The sequence below is a fragment of the Zootermopsis nevadensis genome, unplaced genomic scaffold, assembly GCF_977971745.1.
Source record: "Zootermopsis nevadensis isolate Lab colony 2312 unplaced genomic scaffold, Znev_1.0 Znev_ptg000011l, whole genome shotgun sequence".
Taxonomy (NCBI): Eukaryota; Metazoa; Arthropoda; class Insecta; order Blattodea; family Termopsidae; genus Zootermopsis; species Zootermopsis nevadensis.
In genome coordinates this window covers 15529894-15552894 of record NW_028259143.1, presented here as the reverse complement: position 1 = coordinate 15552894, position 23001 = coordinate 15529894, and the positions used below count along the sequence as shown (strand labels likewise).

The 23001-nt window shown below is 43.1% G+C and overlaps 1 protein-coding gene across 2 annotated transcripts in view; it reads left to right on the top strand.

Moving 5' to 3' along the window:
- Dera (deoxyribose-phosphate aldolase) overlaps positions 1-23001 on the top strand; it is a 60400-nt gene that overhangs the window by 20865 nt on the left and 16534 nt on the right. Inside the window, exon 6 of one of the 2 annotated variants that reach the window (XM_087347451.1) lies at positions 6871-6951. The exons of the other annotated variant lie outside the window; for it this stretch is intronic. Coding sequence (XP_087203577.1) covers positions 6871-6936 — 66 coding nt within the window. The 3' untranslated portion in view covers positions 6937-6951. Of the gene's footprint in view, positions 1-6870; positions 6952-23001 lie in introns of those variants that run through there. 2 annotated transcript variants of the gene reach the window in all.

Below are 23001 nucleotides of genomic sequence, written 5' to 3'. Positions count from 1 at the left end.
ACGGCACGTCGAGGAGCGTGTGAGGCAAGACCCCGTTCGTGAGAGACACACTTCTTCAGTAACAGTCCGACACAGACCGGTTCTGCAAGGCATCACGTAGGGAGAATTTTGAAAAATTTGAAAATTTTCGAAAAATCAAAAAATGCTGGAAATTGTCCAAAACGCGCACAAAACAATAAATTTTTGAAAAATTCCACTTTCAAATTCTTTTCAAAATTTTCAAAAAAAATTGGTTTTGTGCGCTTTTCAGACAATTTCCAGCGTTTTTTGATTTTTTGAAAATTTTGAACTTTTTTCAAAACTCTCCTCAAGCGATGCATGCCAGCCTCTTTGAATGCCTCATCCTGTGTCTGCCGGACTCGGCCTCTATCTCACCCGGTTGTCTGCCTCGGTGTCTGCAGCAACAGACCTCTGCATGCCTCGGTGTGTAAACAAAAGAGTCTTTGTCCGTCTCGGTGTCCGCCTTACCTGTTGTCTGCAGCACCTGGGCGCTTCAGAGACGACACGTCGAGGAGCGTGTGAGGCAAGACCCCGTTCGTGAGAGACACACTTCTTCAGTAACAGTCCGACAGAGACCGGTTCTGCAAGGCATCACGTAGGGAGAATTTTGAAAAATTTGAAAATTTTTGAAAAATCAAAAAATGCTGGAAATTGTCCAAAACGCGCACAAAACAATAAATTTTTGAAAAATTCCACTTTCAAATTTTTTTCAAAATTTTAAAAAAAAATGGTTTTGTGCGCTTTTCAGACAATTTCCAGCGTTTTTTGATTTTTTGAAAATTTTGAACTTTTTTCAAAACTCCTCAAGCGATGCATGCCAGCCTCTTTGAATGCCTCATCCTGTGTCTGCCGGATTCGTCCTCTATCTCACCCGGTTGTCTGTCTCGGTGTCTGCAGAAACAGACCTCTGCATGACTCGGTGTGTAAACAAAAGTGTCTCGGTGTCCGCCTTACCTGTTGTCTGTAGCACCTGGTCTCTTCAGAGACGGCACGTCGAGGAGCGTGTGAGGCAAGACCCCGTTCGTGAGAGACACACTTCTTCAGTAACAGTCCGACAGAGACCGGTTCTGCAAGGCATCACGTAGGGAGAATTTTGAAAAATTTGAAAATTTTCGAAAAATCAAAAAATGCTGGAAATTGTCCAAAACGCACACAAAACAATAAATTTTTGAAAAATTCCACTTTCAAATTTTTTTCAAAATTTTCAAAAAAAATTGCTTTTGTGCGCTTTTCAGACAATTTCCATCGTTTTTTGATTTTTTGAAAATTTTGAACTTTTTTCAAAACTCTCCTCAAGCGATGCATGCCAGCCTCTTTGAATGCCTCATCCTGTGTCTGCCGGACTCGGCCTCTATCTCACCCGGTTGTCTGCCTCCGTGTCTGCAGCAACAGACCACTGCATGACTCGGTGTGTAAGCAAAAGTGTCTCTGTCCGTCTCGGTGTCCACCTTACCTGTTGTCTGCAGCACCTGGGCTCTTCAGAGACGGCACGTCGAGGAGCGTGTGAGGCAAGACCCCGTTCGTGAGAGACACACTTCTTCAGTAACAGTCCGACAGAGACCGGTTCTGCAAGGCATCACGTAGGGAGAATTTTGAAAAATTTGAAAATTTTCGAAAAATCAAAAAATGCTGGAAATTGTCCAAAACGCACACAAAACAATAAATTTTTGAAAAATTCCACTTTCAAATTTTTTTCAAAATTTTCAAAAAAAATTGGTTTTGTGCGCTTTTCAGACAATTTCCATCGTTTTTTGATTTTTTGAAAATTTTGAACTTTTTTCAAAACTCTCCTCAAGCGATGCATGCCAGCCTCTTTGAATGCCTCATCCTGTGTCTGCCGGACTCGGCCTCTATCTCACCCGGTTGTCTGCCTCGGTGTCTGCAGCAACAGACCACTGCATGACTCGGTGTGTAAGCAAAAGTGTCTCTGTCCGTCTCGGTGTCCACCTTACCTGTTGTCTGCAGCACCTGGGCTCTTCAGAGACGGCACGTCGAGGAGCGTGTGAGGCAAGACCCCGTTCGTGAGAGACACACTTCTTCAGTAACAGTCCGACAGAGACCGGTTCTGCAAGGCATCACGTAGGGAGAATTTTGAAAAATTTGAAAATTTTCGAAAAATAAAAAAATGCTGGAAATTGTCCAAAACGCACACAAAACAATAAATTTTTGAAAAATTCCACTTTCAAATTTTTGAAAAATTTTCAAACAAAATTGGTTTTGTGCGCTTTTCAGACAATTTCCAGCGTTTTTTGATTTTTTGAAAATTTTGAACTTTTTTCAAAACTCTCCTCAAGCGATGCATGCCAGCCTCTTTGAATGCCTCATCCTGTGTCTGCCGGATTCGGCCTCTATCTCACCCGGTTGTCTGCCTCGGTGTCTGCAGCAACAGACCCCTGCATGACTCGGTGTGTAAACAAAAGTGTCTCGGTGTCCGCCTTACCTGTTGTCTGGAGCATCTGGGCTCTTCAGAGACGGCACGTCGAGGAGCGTGTGAGGCAAGACCCCGTTCGTGAGAGACACACTTCTTCAGTAACAGTCCGACAGAGACCGGTTCTGCAAGGCATCACGTAGGGAGAATTTTGAAAAATTTGAAAATTTTCGAAAAATCAAAAAATGCTGGAAATTGTCCAAAACGCGCACAAAACAATAAATTTTTGAAAAATTCCACTTTCAAATTTTTTTCAAAATTTTCAATAAAAATTGGTTTTGTGCGCTTTTCAGACAATTTCCAGCGTTTTTTGATTTTTTGAAAATTTTGAACTTTTTTCAAAACTCCTCAAGCGATGCATGCCAGCCTCTTTGAATGCCTCATCCTGTGTCTGCCGGATTCGGCCTCTATCTCACCCGGTTGTCTGCCTCGGTGTCTGCAGCAACAGACCCCTGCATGACTCGGTGTGTAAACGAAAGTGTCTCGGTGTCCGCCTTACCTGTTGTCTGGAGCATCTGGGCTCTTCAGAGACGGCACGTCGAGGAGCGTGTGAGGCAAGACCCCGTTCGTGAGAGACACACTTCTTCAGTAACAGTCCGACACAGACCGGTTCTGCAAGGCATCACGTAGGGAGAATTTTGAAAAATTTGAAAATTTTCGAAAAATCAAAAAATGCTGGAAATTGTCCAAAACGCGCACAAAACAATAAATTTTTGAAAAATTCCACTTTCAAATTCTTTTCAAAATTTTCAAAAAAAATTGGTTTTGTGCGCTTTTCAGACAATTTCCAGCGTTTTTTGATTTTTTGAAAATTTTGAACTTTTTTCAAAACTCTCCTCAAGCGATGCATGCCAGCCTCTTTGAATGCCTCATCCTGTGTCTGCCGGACTCGGCCTCTATCTCACCCGGTTGTCTGCCTCGGTGTCTGCAGCAACAGACCTCTGCATGCCTCGGTGTGTAAACAAAAGAGTCTTTGTCCGTCTCGGTGTCCGCCTTACCTGTTGTCTGCAGCACCTGGGCGCTTCAGAGACGACACGTCGAGGAGCGTGTGAGGCAAGACCCCGTTCGTGAGAGACACACTTCTTCAGTAACAGTCCGACAGAGACCGGTTCTGCAAGGCATCACGTAGGGAGAATTTTGAAAAATTTGAAAATTTTCGAAAAATCAAAAAATGCTGGAAATTGTCCAAAACGCGCACAAAACAATAAATTTTTGAAAAATTCCACTTTCAAATTTTTTTCAAAATTTTAAAAAAAAAATGGTTTTGTGCGCTTTTCAGACAATTTCCAGCGTTTTTTGATTTTTTGAAAATTTTGAACTTTTTTCAAAACTCCTCAAGCGATGCATGCCAGCCTCTTTGAATGCCTCATCCTGTGTCTGCCGGATTCGTCCTCTATCTCACCCGGTTGTCTGCCTCGGTGTCTGCAGAAACAGACCTCTGCATGACTCGGTGTGTAAACAAAAGTGTCTCGGTGTCCGCCTTACCTGTTGTCTGTAGCACCTGGTCTCTTCAGAGACGGCACGTCGAGGAGCGTGTGAGGCAAGACCCCGTTCGTGAGAGACACACTTCTTCAGTAACAGTCCGACAGAGACCGGTTCTGCAAGGCATCACGTAGGGAGAATTTTGAAAAATTTGAAAATTTTCGAAAAATCAAAAAATGCTGGAAATTGTCCAAAACGCACACAAAACAATAAATTTTTGAAAAATTCCACTTTCAAATTTTTTTCAAAATTTTCAAAAAAAATTGCTTTTGTGCGCTTTTCAGACAATTTCCATCGTTTTTTGATTTTTTGAAAATTTTGAACTTTTTTCAAAACTCTCCTCAAGCGATGCATGCCAGCCTCTTTGAATGCCTCATCCTGTGTCTGCCGGACTCGGCCTCTATCTCACCCGGTTGTCTGCCTCCGTGTCTGCAGCAACAGACCACTGCATGACTCGGTGTGTAAGCAAAAGTGTCTCTGTCCGTCTCGGTGTCCACCTTACCTGTTGTCTGCAGCACCTGGGCTCTTCAGAGACGGCACGTCGAGGAGCGTGTGAGGCAAGACCCCGTTCGTGAGAGACACACTTCTTCAGTAACAGTCCGACAGAGACCGGTTCTGCAAGGCATCACGTAGGGAGAATTTTGAAAAATTTGAAAATTTTCGAAAAATCAAAAAATGCTGGAAATTGTCCAAAACGCACACAAAACAATAAATTTTTGAAAAATTCCACTTTCAAATTTTTGAAAAATTTTCAAACAAAATTGGTTTTGTGCGCTTTTCAGACAATTTCCAGCGTTTTTTGATTTTTTGAAAATTTTGAACTTTTTTCAAAACTCTCCTCAAGCGATGCATGCCAGCCTCTTTGAATGCCTCATCCTGTGTCTGCCGGATTCGGCCTCTATCTCACCCGGTTGTCTGCCTCGGTGTCTGCAGCAACAGACCCCTGCATGACTCGGTGTGTAAACAAAAGTGTCTCGGTGTCCGCCTTACCTGTTGTCTGGAGCATCTGGGCTCTTCAGAGACGGCACGTCGAGGAGCGTGTGAGGCAAGACCCCGTTCGTGAGAGACACACTTCTTCAGTAACAGTCCGACAGAGACCGGTTCTGCAAGGCATCACGTAGGGAGAATTTTGAAAAATTTGAAAATTTTCGAAAAATCAAAAAATGCTGGAAATTGTCCAAAACGCGCACAAAACAATAAATTTTGGAAAAATTACACTTTCAAATTTTTTTCAAAATTTTCAATAAAAATTGGTTTTGTGCGCTTTTCAGACAATTTCCAGCGTTTTTTGATTTTTTGAAAATTTTGAACTTTTTTCAAAACTCCTCAAGCGATGCATGCCAGCCTCTTTGAATGCCTCATCCTGTGTCTGCCGGATTCGGCCTCTATCTCACCCGGTTGTCTGCCTCGGTGTCTGCAGCAACAGACCCCTGCATGACTCGGTGTGTAAACAAAAGTGTCTCGGTGTCCGCCTTACCTGTTGTCTGGAGCATCTGGGCTCTTCAGAGACGGCACGTCGAGGAGCGTGTGAGGCAAGACCCCGTTCGTGAGAGACACACTTCTTCAGTAACAGTCCGACAGAGACCGGTTCTGCAAGGCATCACGTTGGGAGAATTTTGAAAAATTTGAAAATTTTCGAAAAATCAAAAAATGCTGGAAATTGTCCAAAACGCGCACAAAACAATAAATTTTTGAAAAATTCCACTTTCAAATTTTTTTCAAAATTTTCAAAAAAAATTGGTTTTTTGCGCTTTTCAGACAATTTCCAGCGTTTTTTGATTTTTTGAAAATTTTGAACTTTTTTCAAAACTCTCCTCAAGCGATGCATGCCAGCCTCTTTGAATGCCTCATCCTGTGTCTGCCGGACTCGGCCTCTATCTCACCCGGTTGTCTGCCTCGGTGTCTGCAGCAACAGACCTCTGCAAGCCTCGGTGTGTAAACAAAAGAGTCTCTGTCCGTCTCGGTGTCCGCCTTACCTGTTGTCTGCAGCACCTGGGCGCTTCAGAGACGGCACGTCGAGGAGCGTGTGAGGCAAGACCCCGTTCGTGAGAGACACACTTCTTCAGTAACAGTCCGACAGAGACCGGTTCTGCAAGACATCACGTAGGGAGAATTTTGAAAAATTTGAAAATTTTCGAAAAATCAAAAAATGCTGGAAATTGTCCAAAACGCGCACAAAACAATAAATTTTTGAAAAATTCCACTTTCAAATTTTTTTCAAAATTTTAAAAAAAATTGGTTTTGTGCGCTTTTCAGACAATTTCCAGCGTTTTTTGATTTTTTGAAAATTTTGAACTTTTTTCAAAACTCTCCTCAAGCGATGCATGCCAGCCTCTTTGAATGCCTCATCCTGTGTCTGCCGGATTCGGCCTCTATCTCACCCGTTTCCTGCCTCGGTGTCTGCAGCAACAGACCTCTGCATGACTCGGTGTGTAAGCAAAAGTGTCTCTGTCCGTCTCGGTGTCCACCTTACCTGTTGTCTGCAGCACCTGGGCTCTTCAGAGACGGCACGTCGAGGAGCGTGTGAGGCAAGACCGCGTTCGTGAGAGACACACTTCTTCAGTAACAGTCCGACAGAGACCGGTTCTGCAAGGCATCACGTAGGGAGAATTTTGAAAAATTTGAAAATTTTCGAAAAATCAAAAAATGCTGGAAATTGTCCAAAACGCGCACAAAACAATAATTTTTTGAAAAATTCCACTTTCAAATTTTTTTCAAAATTTTCAAAAAAAATTGGTTTTGTGCGCTTTTCAGACAATTTCCAGCGTTTTTTGATTTTTTCAAAATTTTGAACTTTTTTCAAAACTCTCCTCAAGTGATGCATGCCAGCCTCTTTGAATGCCTCATCCTTTGTCTGCCGGACTCGGCCTCGATCTCACCCGGTTGTCTGCCTCGGTGTCTGCAGCAACAGACCTCTGCATGACTCGGTGTGTAAACAAAAGTGTCTCTGTCCGTTTCAGTGTCCACCTTACCTGTTGTCTGCAGCACCTGGGCTCTTCAGAGACGGCACGTCGAGGAGCGTGTGAGGCAAGTCCCCGTTCGTGAGAGACACACTTCTTCAGTAACAGTCCGACAGAGACCGGTTCTGCAAGGCATCACGTAGGGAGAATTTTGAAAAATTTGAAAATTTTCGAAAAATCAAAAAAGCTGGAAATTGTCCAAAACGCGCACAAAACAATAAATTTTTGAAAAATTCCACTTTCAAATTCTTTTCAAAATTTTCAAAGAAAATTGGTTTTGTGCGCTTTTCAGACAATTTCCATCGTTTTTTGATTTTTTGAAAATTTTGAACTTTTTTCAAAACTCTCCTCAAGCGATGCATGCCAGCCTCATCCTGTGTCTGCCGGACTCGGCCTCTATCTCACCCGGTTGTCTGCCTCGGTGTCTGCAGCAACAGACCTCTGCATGACTCGGTGTGTAAACAAAAGTGTCTCTGTCCGTCTCGGTGTCCACCTTACCTGTTGTCTGCAGCACCTGGGCTCTTCAGAGACGGCACGTCGAGGAGCGTGTGAGGCAAGACCCCGTTCGTGAGAGACACACTTCTTCAGTAACAGTCCGACAGAGACCGGTTCTGCAAGGCATCACGTAGGGAGAATTTTGAAAAATTTGAAAATTTTCGAAAAATCAAAAAATGCTGGAAATTGTCCAAAACGTGCACAAAACAATAAATTTTTGAAAAATTCCACTTTCAAATTTTTTTCAAAATTTTCAATAAAAATTGGTTTTGTGCGCTTTTCAGACAATTTCCAGCGTTTTTTGATTTTTTGAAAATTTTGAACTTTTTTCAAAACTCCTCAAGCGATGCATGCCAGCCTCTTTGAATGCCTCATCCTGTGTCTGCCGGATTCGGCCTCTATCTCACCCGGTTGTCTGCCTCGGTGTCTGCAGCAAAAGACCCCTGCATGACTCGGTGTGTAAACAAAAGTGTCTCGGTGTCCGCCTTACCTGTTGTCTGGAGCATCTGGGCTCTTCAGAGACGGCACGTCGAGGAGCATATGAGGCAAGACCCCGTTCGTGAGAGACACACTTCTTCAGTAACAGTCCGACAGAGACCGGTTCTGCAAGGCATCACGTTGGGAGAATTTTGAAAAATTTGAAAATTTTCGAAAAATCAAAAAATGCTGGAAATTGTCCAAAACGCGCACAAAACAATAAATTTTTGAAAAATTCCACTTTCAAATTTTTTTCAAAATTTTCAAAAAAAATTGGTTTTTTGCGCTTTTCAGACAATTTCCAGCGTTTTTTGATTTTTTGAAAATTTTGAACTTTTTTCAAAACTCTCCTCAAGCGATGCATGCCATCCTCTTTGAATGCCTCATCCTGTGTCTGCCGGACTCGGCCTCTATCTCACCCGGTTGTCTGCCTCGGTGTCTGCAGCAACAGACCTCTGCAAGCCTCGGTGTGTAAACAAAAGAGTCTCTGTCCGTCTCGGTGTCCGCCTTACCTGTTGTCTGCAGCACCTGGGCGCTTCAGAGACGGCACGTCGAGGAGCGTGTGAGGCAAGACCCCGTTCGTGAGAGACACACTTCTTCAGTAACAGTCCGACAGAGACCGGTTCTGCAAGGCATCACGTAGGGAGAATTTTGAAAAATTTGAAAATTTTCGAAAAATCAAAAAATGCTGGAAATTGTCCAAAACGCGCACAAAACAATAAATTTTTGAAAAATTCCACTTTCAAATTTTTTTCAAAATTTTAAATAAAATTGGTTTTGTGCGCTTTTCAGACAATTTCCAGCGTTTTTTGATTTTTTGAAAATTTTGAACTTTTTTCAAAACTCTCCTCAAGCGATGCATGCCAGCCTCTTTGAATGCCTCATCCTGTGTCTGCCGGATTCGGCCTCTATCTCACCCGTTTCCTGCCTCGGTGTCTGCAGCAACAGACCTCTGCATGACTCGGTGTGTAAGCAAAAGTGTCTCTGTCCGTCTCGGTGTCCACCTTACCTGTTGTCTGCAGCACCTGGGCTCTTCAGAGACGGCACGTCGAGGAGCGTGTGAGGCAAGACCCCGTTCGTGAGAGACACACTTCTTCAGTAACAGTCCGACAGAGACCGGTTCTGCAAGGCATCACGTAGGGAGAATTTTGAAAAATTTGAAAATTTTCAAAAAATCAAAAAATCCTGGAAATTGTCCAAAACGCGCACAAAACAATAAATTTTTGAAAAATTCCACTTTCAAATTTCTTTGAAAATTTTCAAAAAAAATTGGTTTTGTGCGCTTTTCAGACAATTTCCAGCGTTTTTTGATTTTTTGAAAATTTTGAACTCTTTTCAAAACTCTCCTCAAGCGATGCATGCCAGCCTCTTTGAATGCCTCATCCTGTGTCTGCCGGACTCGGCCTCTATCTCACCCGGTTGTCTGCCTCGGTGTCTGCAGCAACAGACTTCTGCATGACTCGGTGTGTAAACAAGTGTCTCTGTCCGTCTCGGTGTCCACCTTACCTGTTGTCTGCAGCACCTGGGCTCTTCAGAGACGGCACGTCGAGGAGCGTGTGAGGCAAGACCCCGTTCGTGAGAGACACACTTCTTCAGTAACAGTCCGACAGAGACCGGTTCTGCAAGGCATCACATAGGGAGAAATTTGAAAAATTTGAAAATTTTCGAAAAATCAAAAAATGCTGGAAATTGTCCAAAACGCGCACAAAACAATAAATTTTTGAAAAATTCCACTTTCAAATTTTTTTCAAAATTTTCAATAAAAATTGGTTTTGTGCGCTTTTCAGACAATTTCCAGCGTTTTTTGATTTTTTGAAAATTTTGAACTTTTTTCAAAACTCCTCAAGCGATGCATGCCAGCCTCTTTGAATGCCTCATCCTGTGTCTGCCGGATTCGGCCTCTATCTCACCCGTTTCCTGCCTCGGTGTCTGCAGCAACAGACCTCTGCATGACTCGGTGTGTAAGCAAAAGTGTCTCTGTCCGTCTCGGTGTCCACCTTACCTGTTGTCTGCAGCACCTGGGCTCTTCAGAGACGGCACGTCGAGGAGCGTGTGAGGCAAGACCCCGTTCGTGAGAGACACACTTCTTCAGTAACAGTCCGACAGAGACCGGTTCTGCAAGGCATCACGTAGGGAGAATTTTGAAAAATTTGAAAATTTTCAAAAAATCAAAAAATCCTGGAAATTGTCCAAAACGCGCACAAAACAATAAATTTTTGAAAAATTCCACTTTCAAATTTCTTTGAAAATTTTCAAAAAAAATTGGTTTTGTGCGCTTTTCAGACAATTTCCAGCGTTTTTTGATTTTTTGAAAATTTTGAACTCTTTTCAAAACTCTCCTCAAGCGATGCATGCCAGCCTCTTTGAATGCCTCATCCTGTGTCTGCCGGACTCGGCCTCTATCTCACCCGGTTGTCTGCCTCGGTGTCTGCAGCAACAGACTTCTGCATGACTCGGTGTGTAAACAAGTGTCTCTGTCCGTCTCGGTGTCCACCTTACCTGTTGTCTGCAGCACCTGGGCTCTTCAGAGACGGCACGTCGAGGAGCGTGTGAGGCAAGACCCCGTTCGTGAGAGACACACTTCTTCAGTAACAGTCCGACAGAGACCGGTTCTGCAAGGCATCACATAGGGAGAAATTTGAAAAATTTGAAAATTTTCGAAAAATCAAAAAATGCTGGAAATTGTCCAAAACGCGCACAAAACAATAAATTTTTGAAAAATTCCACTTTCAAATTTTTTTCAAAATTTTCAAAAAAAATTGGTTTTGTGCGCTTTTCAGACAATTTCCAGCGTTTTTTGATTTTTTGAAAATTTTGAACTTTTTTCAAAACTCTCCTCAAGCGATGCATGCCAGCCTCTTTGAATGCCTCATCCTGTGTCTGCCGGACTCGGCCTCTATCTCACCCGGTTGTCTGCCTCGGTGTCTGCAGCAACAGACCTCTGCATGACTCGGTGTGTAAGCAAAAGTGTCTCTGTCCGTCTCGGTGTCCACCTTACCTGTTGTCTGCAGCACCTGGGCTCTTCAGAGACAGCACGTCGAGGAGCGTGTGAGGCAAGACCCCGTTCGTGAGAGACACTTCTTCAGTAACAGTCCGACAGAGACCGGTTCTGCAAGGCATCACGTAGGGAGAATTTTGAAAAATTTGAAAATTTTCGAAAAATCAAAAAATGCTGGAAATTGTCCAAAACGCACACAAAACAATGAATTTTTGAAAAATTCCACTTTCAAATTTTTTTCAAAATTTTCAAAAAAAATTGGTTTTGTGCGCTTTTCAGACAATTTCCATCGTTTTTTGATTTTTTGAAAATTTTGAACTTTTTTCAAAACTCTCCTCAAGCGATGCATGCCAGCCTCTTTGAATGCCTCATCCTGTGTCTGCCGGACTCGGCCTCTATCTCACCCGGTTGTCTGCCTCGGTGTTTGCAGCAACAGACCACTGCATGACTCGGTGTGTAAGCAAAAGTGTCTCTGTCCGTCTCGGTGTCCACCTTACCTGTTGTCTGCAGCACCTGGGCTCTTCAGAGACGGCACGTCGAGGAGCGTGTGAGGCAAGACCCCGTTCGTGAGAGACACACTTCTTCAGTAACAGTCCGACAGAGACCGGCTCTGCAAGGCATCACGTAGGGAGAATTTTGAAAAATTTGAAAATTTTCGAAAAATCAAAAAATGCTGGAAATTTTCCAAAACGCACACAAAACAATAAATTTTTGAAAAATTCCACTTTCAAATTTTTTTTTAAAATTTTCAAACAAAATTGGTTTTGTGCGCTTTTCAGACAATTTCCAGCGTTTTTTGATTTTTTGAAAATTTTGAACTTTTTTCAAAACTCTCCTCAAGCGATGCATGCCAGCCTCTTTGAATGCCTCATCCTGTGTCTGCCGGATTCGGCCTCTATCTCACCCGGTTGTCTGCCTCGGTGTCTGCAGCAACAGACCCCTGCATGACTCGGTGTGTAAACAAAAGTGTCTCGGTGTCCGCCTTACCTGTTGTCTGGAGCATCTGGGCTCTTCAGAGACGGCACGTCGAGGAGCGTGTGAGGCAAGACCCCGTTCGTGAGAGACACACTTCTTCAGTAACAGTCCGACAGAGACCGGTTCTGCAAGGCATCACGTAGGGAGAATTTTGAAAAATTTGAAAATTTTCGAAAAATCAAAAAATGCTGGAAATTGTCCAAAACGCGCACAAAACAATAAATTTTTGAAAAATTCCACTTTCAAATTTTTTTCAAAATTTTCAATAAAAATTGGTTTTGTGCGCTTTTCAGACAATTTCCAGCGTTTTTTGATTTTTTGAAAATTTTGAACTTTTTTCAAAACTCCTCAAGCGATGCATGCCAGCCTCTTTGAATGCCTCATCCTGTGTCTGCCGGATTCGGCCTCTATCTCACCCGGTTGTCTGCCTCGGTGTCTGCAGCAACAGACCCCTGCATGACTCGGTGTGTAAACAAAAGTGTCTCGGTGTCCGCCTTACCTGTTGTCTGGAGCATCTGGGCTCTTCAGAGACGGCACGTCGAGGAGCGTGTGAGGCAAGACCCCGTTCGTGAGAGACACACTTCTTCAGTAACAGTCCGACAGAGACCGGTTCTGCAAGGCATCACGTTGGGAGAATTTTGAAAAATTTGAAAATTTTCGAAAAATCAAAAAATGCTGGAAATTGTCCAAAACGCGCACAAAACAATAAATTTTTGAAAAATTCCACTTTCAAATTTTTTTCAAAATTTTCAAAAAAAATTGGTTTTTTGCGCTTTTCAGACAATTTCCAGCGTTTTTTGATTTTTTGAAAATTTTGAACTTTTTTCAAAACTCTCCTCAAGCGATGCATGCCAGCCTCTTTGAATGCCTCATCCTGTGTCTGCCGGACTCGGCCTCTATCTCACCCGGTTGTCTGCCTCGGTGTCTGCAGCAACAGACCTCTGCAAGCCTCGGTGTGTAAACAAAAGAGTCTCTGTCCGTCTCGGTGTCCGCCTTACCTGTTGTCTGCAGCACCTGGGCGCTTCAGAGACGGCACGTCGAGGAGCGTGTGAGGCAAGACCCCGTTCGTGAGAGACACACTTCTTCAGTAACAGTCCGACAGAGACCGGTTCTGCAAGACATCACGTAGGGAGAATTTTGAAAAATTTGAAAATTTTCGAAAAATCAAAAAATGCTGGAAATTGTCCAAAACGCGCACAAAACAATAAATTTTTGAAAAATTCCACTTTCAAATTTTTTTCAAAATTTTAAAAAAAATTGGTTTTGTGCGCTTTTCAGACAATTTCCAGCGTTTTTTGATTTTTTGAAAATTTTGAACTTTTTTCAAAACTCTCCTCAAGCGATGCATGCCAGCCTCTTTGAATGCCTCATCCTGTGTCTGCCGGATTCGGCCTCTATCTCACCCGTTTCCTGCCTCGGTGTCTGCAGCAACAGACCTCTGCATGACTCGGTGTGTAAGCAAAAGTGTCTCTGTCCGTCTCGGTGTCCACCTTACCTGTTGTCTGCAGCACCTGGGCTCTTCAGAGACGGCACGTCGAGGAGCGTGTGAGGCAAGACCGCGTTCGTGAGAGACACACTTCTTCAGTAACAGTCCGACAGAGACCGGTTCTGCAAGGCATCACGTAGGGAGAATTTTGAAAAATTTGAAAATTTTCGAAAAATCAAAAAATGCTGGAAATTGTCCAAAACGCGCACAAAACAATAAATTTTTGAAAAATTCCACTTTCAAATTTTTTTCAGAATTTTCAAAAAAAATTGGTTTTGTGCGCTTTTCAGACAATTTCCAGCGTTTTTTGATTTTTTCAAAATTTTGAACTTTTTTCAAAACTCTCCTCAAGTGATGCATGCCAGCCTCTTTGAATGCCTCATCCTTTGTCTGCCGGACTCGGCCTCGATCTCACCCGGTTGTCTGCCTCGGTGTCTGCAGCAACAGACCTCTGCATGACTCGGTGTGTAAACAAAAGTGTCTCTGTCCGTCTCAGTGTCCACCTTACCTGTTGTCTGCAGCACCTGGGCTCTTCAGAGACGGCACGTCGAGGAGCGTGTGAGGCAAGACCCCGTTCGTGAGAGACACACTTCTTCAGTAACAGTCCGACAGAGACCGGTTCTGCAAGGCATCACGTAGGGAGAATTTTGAAAAATTTGAAAATTTTCGAAAAATCAAAAAATGCTGGAAATTGTCCAAAACGTGCACAAAACAATAAATTTTTGAAAAATTCCACTTTCAAATTTTTTTCAAAATTTTCAATAAAAATTGGTTTTGTGCGCTTTTCAGACAATTTCCAGCGTTTTTTGATTTTTTGAAAATTTTGAACTTTTTTCAAAACTCCTCAAGCGATGCATGCCAGCCTCTTTGAATGCCTCATCCTGTGTCTGCCGGATTCGGCCTCTATCTCACCCGGTTGTCTGCCTCGGTGTCTGCAGCAACAGACCCCTGCATGACTCGGTGTGTAAACAAAAGTGTCTCGGTGTCCGCCTTACCTGTTGTCTGGAGCATCTGGGCTCTTCAGAGACGGCACGTCGAGGAGCGTGTGAGGCAAGACCCCGTTCGTGAGAGACACACTTCTTCAGTAACAGTCCGACAGAGACCGGTTCTGCAAGGCATCACGTTGGGAGAATTTTGAAAAATTTGAAAATTTTCGAAAAATCAAAAAATGCTGGAAATTGTCCAAAACGCGCACAAAACAATAAATTTTTGAAAAATTCCACTTTCAAATTTTTTTAAAAATTTTCAAAAAAAATTGGTTTTTTGCGCTTTTCAGACAATTTCCAGCGTTTTTTGATTTTTTGAAAATTTTGAACTTTTTTCAAAACTCTCCTCAAGCGATGCATGCCATCCTCTTTGAATGCCTCATCCTGTGTCTGTCGGACTCGGCCTCTATCTCACCCGGTTGTCTGCCTCGGTGTCTGCAGCAACAGACCTCTGCAAGCCTCGGTGTGTAAACAAAAGAGTCTCTGTCCGTCTCGGTGTCCGCCTTACCTGTTGTCTGCAGCACCTGGGCGCTTCAGAGACGGCACGTCGAGGAGCGTGTGAGGCAAGACCCCGTTCGTGAGAGACACACTTCTTCAGTAACAGTCCGACAGAGACCGGTTCTGCAAGGCATCACGTAGGGAGAATTTTGAAAAATTTGAAAATTTTCGAAAAATCAAAAAATGCTGGAAATTTTCCAAAACGCACACAAAACAATAAATTTTTGAAAAATTCCACTTTCAAATTTTTTTTCAAAATTTTCAAACAAAATTGGTTTTGTGCGCTTTTCAGACAATTTCCAGCGTTTTTTGATTTTTTGAAAATTTTGAACTTTTTTCAAAACTCTCCTCAAGCGATGCATGCCAGCCTCTTTGAATGCCTCATCCTGTGTCTGCCGGATTCGGCCTCTATCTCACCCGGTTGTCTGCCTCGGTGTCTGCAGCAACAGACCCCTGCATGACTCGGTGTGTAAACAAAAGTGTCTCGGTGTCCGCCTTACCTGTTGTCTGGAGCATCTGGGCTCTTCAGAGACGGCACGTCGAGGAGCGTGTGAGGCAAGACCCCGTTCGTGAGAGACACACTTCTTCAGTAACAGTCCGACAGAGACCGGTTCTGCAAGGCATCACGTAGGGAGAATTTTGAAAAATTTGAAAATTTTCGAAAAATCAAAAAATGCTGGAAATTGTCCAAAACGCGCACAAAACAATAAATTTTTGAAAAATTCCACTTTCAAATTTTTTTCAAAATTTTCAATAAAAATTGGCTTTGTGCGCTTTTCAGACAATTTCCAGCGTTTTTTGATTTTTTGAAAATTTTGAACTTTTTTCAAAACTCCTCAAGCGATGCATGCCAGCCTCTTTGAATGCCTCATCCTGTGTCTGCCGGATTCGGCCTCTATCTCACCCGGTTGTCTGCCTCGGTGTCTGCAGCAACAGACCCCTGCATGACTCGGTGTGTAAACAAAAGTGTCTCGGTGTCCGCCTTACCTGTTGTCTGGAGCATATGGGCTCTTCAGAGACGGCACGTCGAGGAGCGTGTGAGGCAAGACCCCGTTCGTGAGAGACACACTTCTTCAGTAACAGTCCGACAGAGACCGGTTCTGCAAGGCATCACGTTGGGAGAATTTTGAAAAATTTGAAAATTTTCGAAAAATCAAAAAATGCTGGAAATTGTCCAAAACGCGCACAAAACAATAAATTTTTGAAAAATTCCACTTTCAAATTTTTTTCAAAATTTTAAAAAAAAATTGGTTTTTTGCGCTTTTCAGACAATTTCCAGCGTTTTTTGATTTTTTGAAAATTTTGAACTTTTTTCAAAACTCTCCTCAAGCGATGCATGCCAGCCTCTTTGAATGCCTCATCCTGTGTCTGCCGGACTCGGCCTCTATCTCACCCGGTTGTCTGCCTCGGTGTCTGCAGCAACAGACCTCTGCAAGCCTCGGTGTGTAAACAAAAGAGTCTCTGTCCGTCTCGGTGTCCGCCTTACCTGTTGTCTGCAGCACCTGGGCGCTTCAGAGACGGCACGTCGAGGAGCGTGTGAGGCAAGACCCCGTTCGTGAGAGACACACTTCTTCAGTAACAGTCCGACAGAGACCGGTTCTGCAAGACATCACGTAGGGAGAATTTTGAAAAATTTGAAAATTTTCGAAAAATCAAAAAATGCTGGAAATTGTCCAAAACGCGCACAAAACAATAAATTTTTGAAAAATTCCACTTTCAAATTTTTTTCAAAATTTTAAAAAAAATTGGTTTTGTGCGCTTTTCAGACAATTTCCAGCGTTTTTTGATTTTTTGAAAATTTTGAACTTTTTTCAAAACTCTCCTCAAGCGATGCATGCCAGCCTCTTTGAATGCCTCATCCTGTGTCTGCCGGATTCGGCCTCTATCTCACCCGTTTCCTGCCTCGGTGTCTGCAGCAACAGACCTCTGCATGACTCGGTGTGTAAGCAAAAGTGTCTCTGTCCGTCTCGGTGTCCACCTTACCTGTTGTCTGCAGCACCTGGGCTCTTCAGAGACGGCACGTCGAGGAGCGTGTGAGGCAAGACCGCGTTCGTGAGAGACACACTTCTTCAGTAACAGTCCGACAGAGACCGGTTCTGCAAGGCATCACGTAGGGAGAATTTTGAAAAATTTGAAAATTTTCGAAAAATCAAAAAATGCTGGAAATTGTCCAAAACGCGCACAAAACAATAAATTTTTGAAAAATTCCACTTTCAAATTTTTTTCAGAATTTTCAAAAAAAATTGGTTTTGTGCGCTTTTCAGACAATTTCCAGCGTTTTTTGATTTTTTCAAAATTTTGAACTTTTTTCAAAACTCTCCTCAAGTGATGCATGCCAGCCTCTTTGAATGCCTCATCCTTTGTCTGCCGGACTCGGCCTCGATCTCACCCGGTTGTCTGCCTCGGTGTCTGCAGCAACAGACCTCTGCATGACTCGGTGTGTAAACAAAAGTGTCTCTGTCCGTCTCAGTGTCCACCTTACCTGTTGTCTGCAGCACCTGGGCTCTTCAGAGACGGCACGTCGAGGAGCGTGTGAGGCAAGACCCCGTTCGTGAGAGACACACTTCTTCAGTAACAGTCCGACAGAGACCGGTTCTGCAAGGCATCACGTAGGGAGAATTTTGAAAAATTTGAAAATTTTCGAAAAATCAAAAAATGCTGGAAATTGTCCAAAACGTGCACAAAACAATAAATTTTTGAAAAATTCCACTTTCAAATTTTTTCAAAATTTTAAAAAAAAATTGGTTTTTTGCGCTTTTCAGACAATTTCCAGCGTTTTTTGATTTTTTGAAAATTTTGAACTTTTTTCAAAACTCTCCTCAAGCGATGCATGCCAGCCTCTTTGAATGCCTCATCCTGTGTCTGCCGGACTCGGCCTCTATCTCACCCGGTTGTCTGCCTCGGTGTCTGCAGCAACAGACCTCTGCAAGCCTCGGTGTGTAAACAAAAGAGTCTCTGTCCGTCTCGGTGTCCGCCTTACCTGTTGTCTGCAGCACCTGGGCGCTTCAGAGACGGCACGTCGAGGAGCGTGTGAGGCAAGACCCCGTTCGTGAGAGACACACTTCTTCAGTAACAGTCCGACAGAGACCGGTTCTGCAAGACATCACGTAGGGAGAATTTTGAAAAATTTGAAAATTTTCGAAAAATCAAAAAATGCTGGAAATTGTCCAAAACGCGCACAAAACAATAAATTTTTGAAAAATTCCACTTTCAAATTTTTTTCAAAATTTAAAAAAAAATTGGTTTTGTGCGCTTTTCAGACAATTTCCAGCGTTTTTTGATTTTTTGAAAATTTTGAACTTTTTTCAAAACTCTCCTCAAGCGATGCATGCCAGCCTCTTTGAATGCCTCATCCTGTGTCTGCCGGATTCGGCCTCTATCTCACCCGTTTCCTGCCTCGGTGTCTGCAGCAACAGACCTCTGCATGACTCGGTGTGTAAGCAAAAGTGTCTCTGTCCGTCTCGGTGTCCACCTTACCTGTTGTCTGCAGCACCTGGGCTCTTCAGAGACGGCACGTCGAGGAGCGTGTGAGGCAAGACCGCGTTCGTGAGAGACACACTTCTTCAGTAACAGTCCGACAGAGACCGGTTCTGCAAGGCATCACGTAGGGAGAATTTTGAAAAATTTGAAAATTTTCGAAAAATCAAAAAATGCTGGAAATTGTCCAAAACGCGCACAAAACAATAAATTTTTGAAAAATTCCACTTTCAAATTTTTTTCAGAATTTTCAAAAAAAATTGGTTTTGTGCGCTTTTCAGACAATTTCCAGCGTTTTTTGATTTTTTCAAAATTTTGAACTTTTTTCAAAACTCTCCTCAAGTGATGCATGCCAGCCTCTTTGAATGCCTCATCCTTTGTCTGCCGGACTCGGCCTCGATCTCACCCGGTTGTCTGCCTCGGTGTCTGCAGCAACAGACCTCTGCATGACTCGGTGTGTAAACAAAAGTGTCTCTGTCCGTCTCAGTGTCCACCTTACCTGTTGTCTGCAGCACCTGGGCTCTTCAGAGACGGCACGTCGAGGAGCGTGTGAGGCAAGACCCCGTTCGTGAGAGACACACTTCTTCAGTAACAGTCCGACAGAGACCGGTTCTGCAAGGCATCACGTAGGGAGAATTTTGAAAAATTTGAAAATTTTCGAAAAATCAAAAAATGCTGGAAATTGTCCAAAACGTGCACAAAACAATAAATTTTTGAAAAATTCCACTTTCAAATTTTTTTCAAAATTTTCAATAAAAATTGGTTTTGTGCGCTTTTCAGACAATTTCCAGCGTTTTTTGATTTTTTGAAAATTTTGAACTTTTTTCAAAACTCCTCAAGCGATGCATGCCAGCCTCTTTGAATGCCTCATCCTGTGTCTGCCGGATTCGGCCTCTATCTCACCCGGTTGTCTGCCTCGGTGTCTGCAGCAACAGACCCCTGCATGACTCGGTGTGTAAACAAAAGTGTCTCGGTGTCCGCCTTACCTGTTGTCTGGAGCATCTGGGCTCTTCAGAGACGGCACGTCGAGGAGCGTGTGAGGCAAGACCCCGTTCGTTAGAGACACACTTCTTCAGTAACAGTCCGACAGAGACCGGTTCTGCAAGGCATCACGTTGGGAGAATTTTGAAAAATTTGAAAATTTTCGAAAAATCAAAAAATGCTGGAAATTGTCCAAAACGCGCACAAAACAATAAATTTTTGAAAAATTCCACTTTCAAATTTTTTTAAAAATTTTCAAAAAAAAATGGTTTTTTGCGCTTTTCAGACAATTTCCAGCGTTTTTTGATTTTTTGAAAATTTTGAACTTTTTTCAAAACTCTCCTCAAGCGATGCATGCCAGCCTCTTTGAATGCCTCATCCTGTGTCTGCCGGACTCGGCCTCTATCTCACCCGGTTGTCTGCCTCGGTGTCTGCAGCAACAGACCTTTGCAAGCCTCGGTGTGTAAACAAAAGAGTCTCTGTCCGTCTCGGTGTCCGCCTTACCTGTTGTCTGCAGCACCTGGGCGCTTCAGAGACGGCACGTCGAGGAGCGTGTGAGGCAAGACCGCGTTCGTGAGAGACACACTTCTTCAGTAACAGTCCGACAGAGACCGGTTCTGCAAGGCATCACGTAGGGAGAATTTTGAAAAATTTGAAAATTTTCGAAAAATCAAAAAATGCTGGAAATTGTCCAAAACGCGCACAAAACAATAAATTTTTGAAAAATTCCACTTTCAAATTTTTTTCAAAATTTTCAAAAAAAATTGGTTTTGTGCGCTTTTCAGACAATTTCCAGCGTTTTTTGATTTTTTCAAAATTTTGAACTTTTTTCAAAACTCTCCTCAAGTGATGCATGCCAGCCTCTTTGAATGCCTCATCCTTTGTCTGCCGGACTCGGCCTCGATCTCACCCGGTTGTCTGCCTCGGTGTCTGCAGCAACAGACCTCTGCATGACTCGGTGTGTAAACAAAAGTGTCTCTGTCCGTCTCAGTGTCCACCTTACCTGTTGTCTGCAGCACCTGGGCTCTTCAGAGACGGCACGTCGAGGAGCGTGTGAGGCAAGACCCCGTTCGTGAGAGACACACTTCTTCAGTAACAGTCCGACAGAGACCGGTTCTGCAAGGCATCACGTAGGGAGAATTTTGAAAAATTTGAAAATTTTCGAAAAATCAAAAAATGCTGGAAATTGTCCAAAACGTGCACAAAACAATAAATTTTTGAAAAATTCCACTTTCAAATTTTTTTCAAAATTTTCAATAAAAATTGGTTTTGTGCGCTTTTCAGACAATTTCCAGCGTTTTTTGATTTTTTGAAAATTTTGAACTTTTTTCAAAACTCCTCAGGCGATGCATGCCAGCCTCTTTGAATGCCTCATTCTGTATCTGCCGGATTCGGCCTCTATCTCACCCGGTTGTCTGCCTCGGTGTCTGCAGGAACAGACCCCTGCATGACTCGGTGTGTAAACAAAAGTGTCTCGGTGTCCGCCTTACCTGTTGTCTGGAGCATCTGGGCTCTTCAGAGACGGCACGTCGAGGAGCGTGTGAGGCAAGACCCCGTTCGTGAGAGACACACTTCTTCAGTAACAGTCCGACAGAGACCGGTTCTGCAAGGCATCACGTTGGGAGAATTTTGAAAAATTTGAAAATTTTCGAAAAATCAAAAAATGCTGGAAATTGTCCAAAACGCGCACAAAACAATAAATTTTTGAAAAATTCCACTTTCAAATTTTTTTAAAAATTTTCAAAAAAAATTGGTTTTTTGCGCTTTTCAGACAATTTCCAGCGTTTTTTGATTTTTTGAAAATTTTGAACTTTTTTCAAAACTCTCCTCAAGCGATGCATGCCATCCTCTTTGAATGCCTCATCCTGTGTCTGCCGGACTCGGCCTCTATCTCACCCGGTTGTCTGCCTCGGTGTCTGCAGCAACAGACCTCTGCAAGCCTCGGTGTGTAAACAAAAGAGTCTCTGTCCGTCTCGGTGTCCGCCTTACCTGTTGTCTGCAGCACCTGGGCGCTTCAGAGACGGCACGTCGAGGAGCGTGTGAGGCAAGACCCCGTTCGTGAGAGACACACTTCTTCAGTAACAGTCCGACAGAGACCGGTTCTGCAAGGCATCACGTAGGGAGAATTTTGAAAAATTTGAAAATTTTCGAAAAATCAAAAAATGCTGGAAATTTTCCAAAACGCACACAAAACAATAAATTTTTGAAAAATTCCACTTTCAAATTTTTTTTCAAAATTTTCAAACAAAATTGGTTTTGTGCGCTTTTCAGACAATTTCCAGCGTTTTTTGATTTTTTGAAAATTTTGAACTTTTTTCAAAACTCTCCTCAAGCGATGCATGCCAGCCTCTTTGAATGCCTCATCCTGTGTCTGCCGGATTCGGCCTCTATCTCACCCGGTTGTCTGCCTCGGTGTCTGCAGCAACAGACCCCTGCATGACTCGGTGTGTAAACAAAAGTGTCTCGGTGTCCGCCTTACCTGTTGTCTGGAGCATCTGGGCTCTTCAGAGACGGCACGTCGAGGAGCGTGTGAGGCAAGACCCCGTTCGTGAGAGACACACTTCTTCAGTAACAGTCCGACAGAGACCGGTTCTGCAAGGCATCACGTAGGGAGAATTTTGAAAAATTTGAAAATTTTCGAAAAATCAAAAAATGCTGGAAATTGTCCAAAACGCGCACAAAACAATAAATTTTTGAAAAATTCCACTTTCAAATTTTTTTCAAAATTTTCAATAAAAATTGGTTTTGTGCGCTTTTCAGACAATTTCCAGCGTTTTTTCATTTTTTGAAAATTTTGAACTTTTTTCAAAACTCCTCAAGCGATGCATGCCAGCCTCTTTGAATGCCTCATCCTGTGTCTGCCGGATTCGGCCTCTATCTCACCCGGTTGTCTGCCTCGGTGTCTGCAGCAACAGACCCCTGCATGACTCGGTGTGTAAACAAAAGTGTCTCGGTGTCCGCCTTACCTGTTGTCTGGAGCATCTGGGCTCTTCAGAGACGGCACGTCGAGGAGCGTGTGAGGCAAGACCCCGTTCGTGAGAGACACACTTCTTCAGTAACAGTCCGACAGAGACCGGTTCTGCAAGGCATCACGTTGGGAGAATTTTGAAAAATTTGAAAATTTTCGAAAAATCAAAAAATGCTGGAAATTGTCCAAAACGCGCACAAAACAATAAATTTTTGAAAAATTCCACTTTCAAATTTTTTTCAAAATTTTAAAAAAAAATTGGTTTTTTGCGCTTTTCAGACAATTTCCAGCGTTTTTTGATTTTTTGAAAATTTTGAACTTTTTTCAAAACTCTCCTCAAGCGATGCATGCCAGCCTCTTTGAATGCCTCATCCTGTGTCTGCCGGACTCGGCCTCTATCTCACCCGGTTGTCTGCCTCGGTGTCTGCAGCAACAGACCTCTGCAAGCCTCGGTGTGTAAACAAAAGAGTCTCTGTCCGTCTCGGTGTCCGCCTTACCTGTTGTCTGCAGCACCTGGGCGCTTCAGAGACGGCACGTCGAGGAGCGTGTGATGCAAGACCCCGTTCGTGAGAGACACACTTCTTCAGTAACAGTCCGACAGAGACCGGTTCTGCAAGACATCACGTAGGGAGAATTTTGAAAAATTTGAAAATTTTCGAAAAATCAAAAAATGCTGGAAATTGTCCAAAACGCGCACAAAACAATAAATTTTTGAAAAATTCCACTTTCAAATTTTTTTCAAAATTTTAAAAAAAATTGGTTTTGTGCGCTTTTCAGACAATTTCCAGCG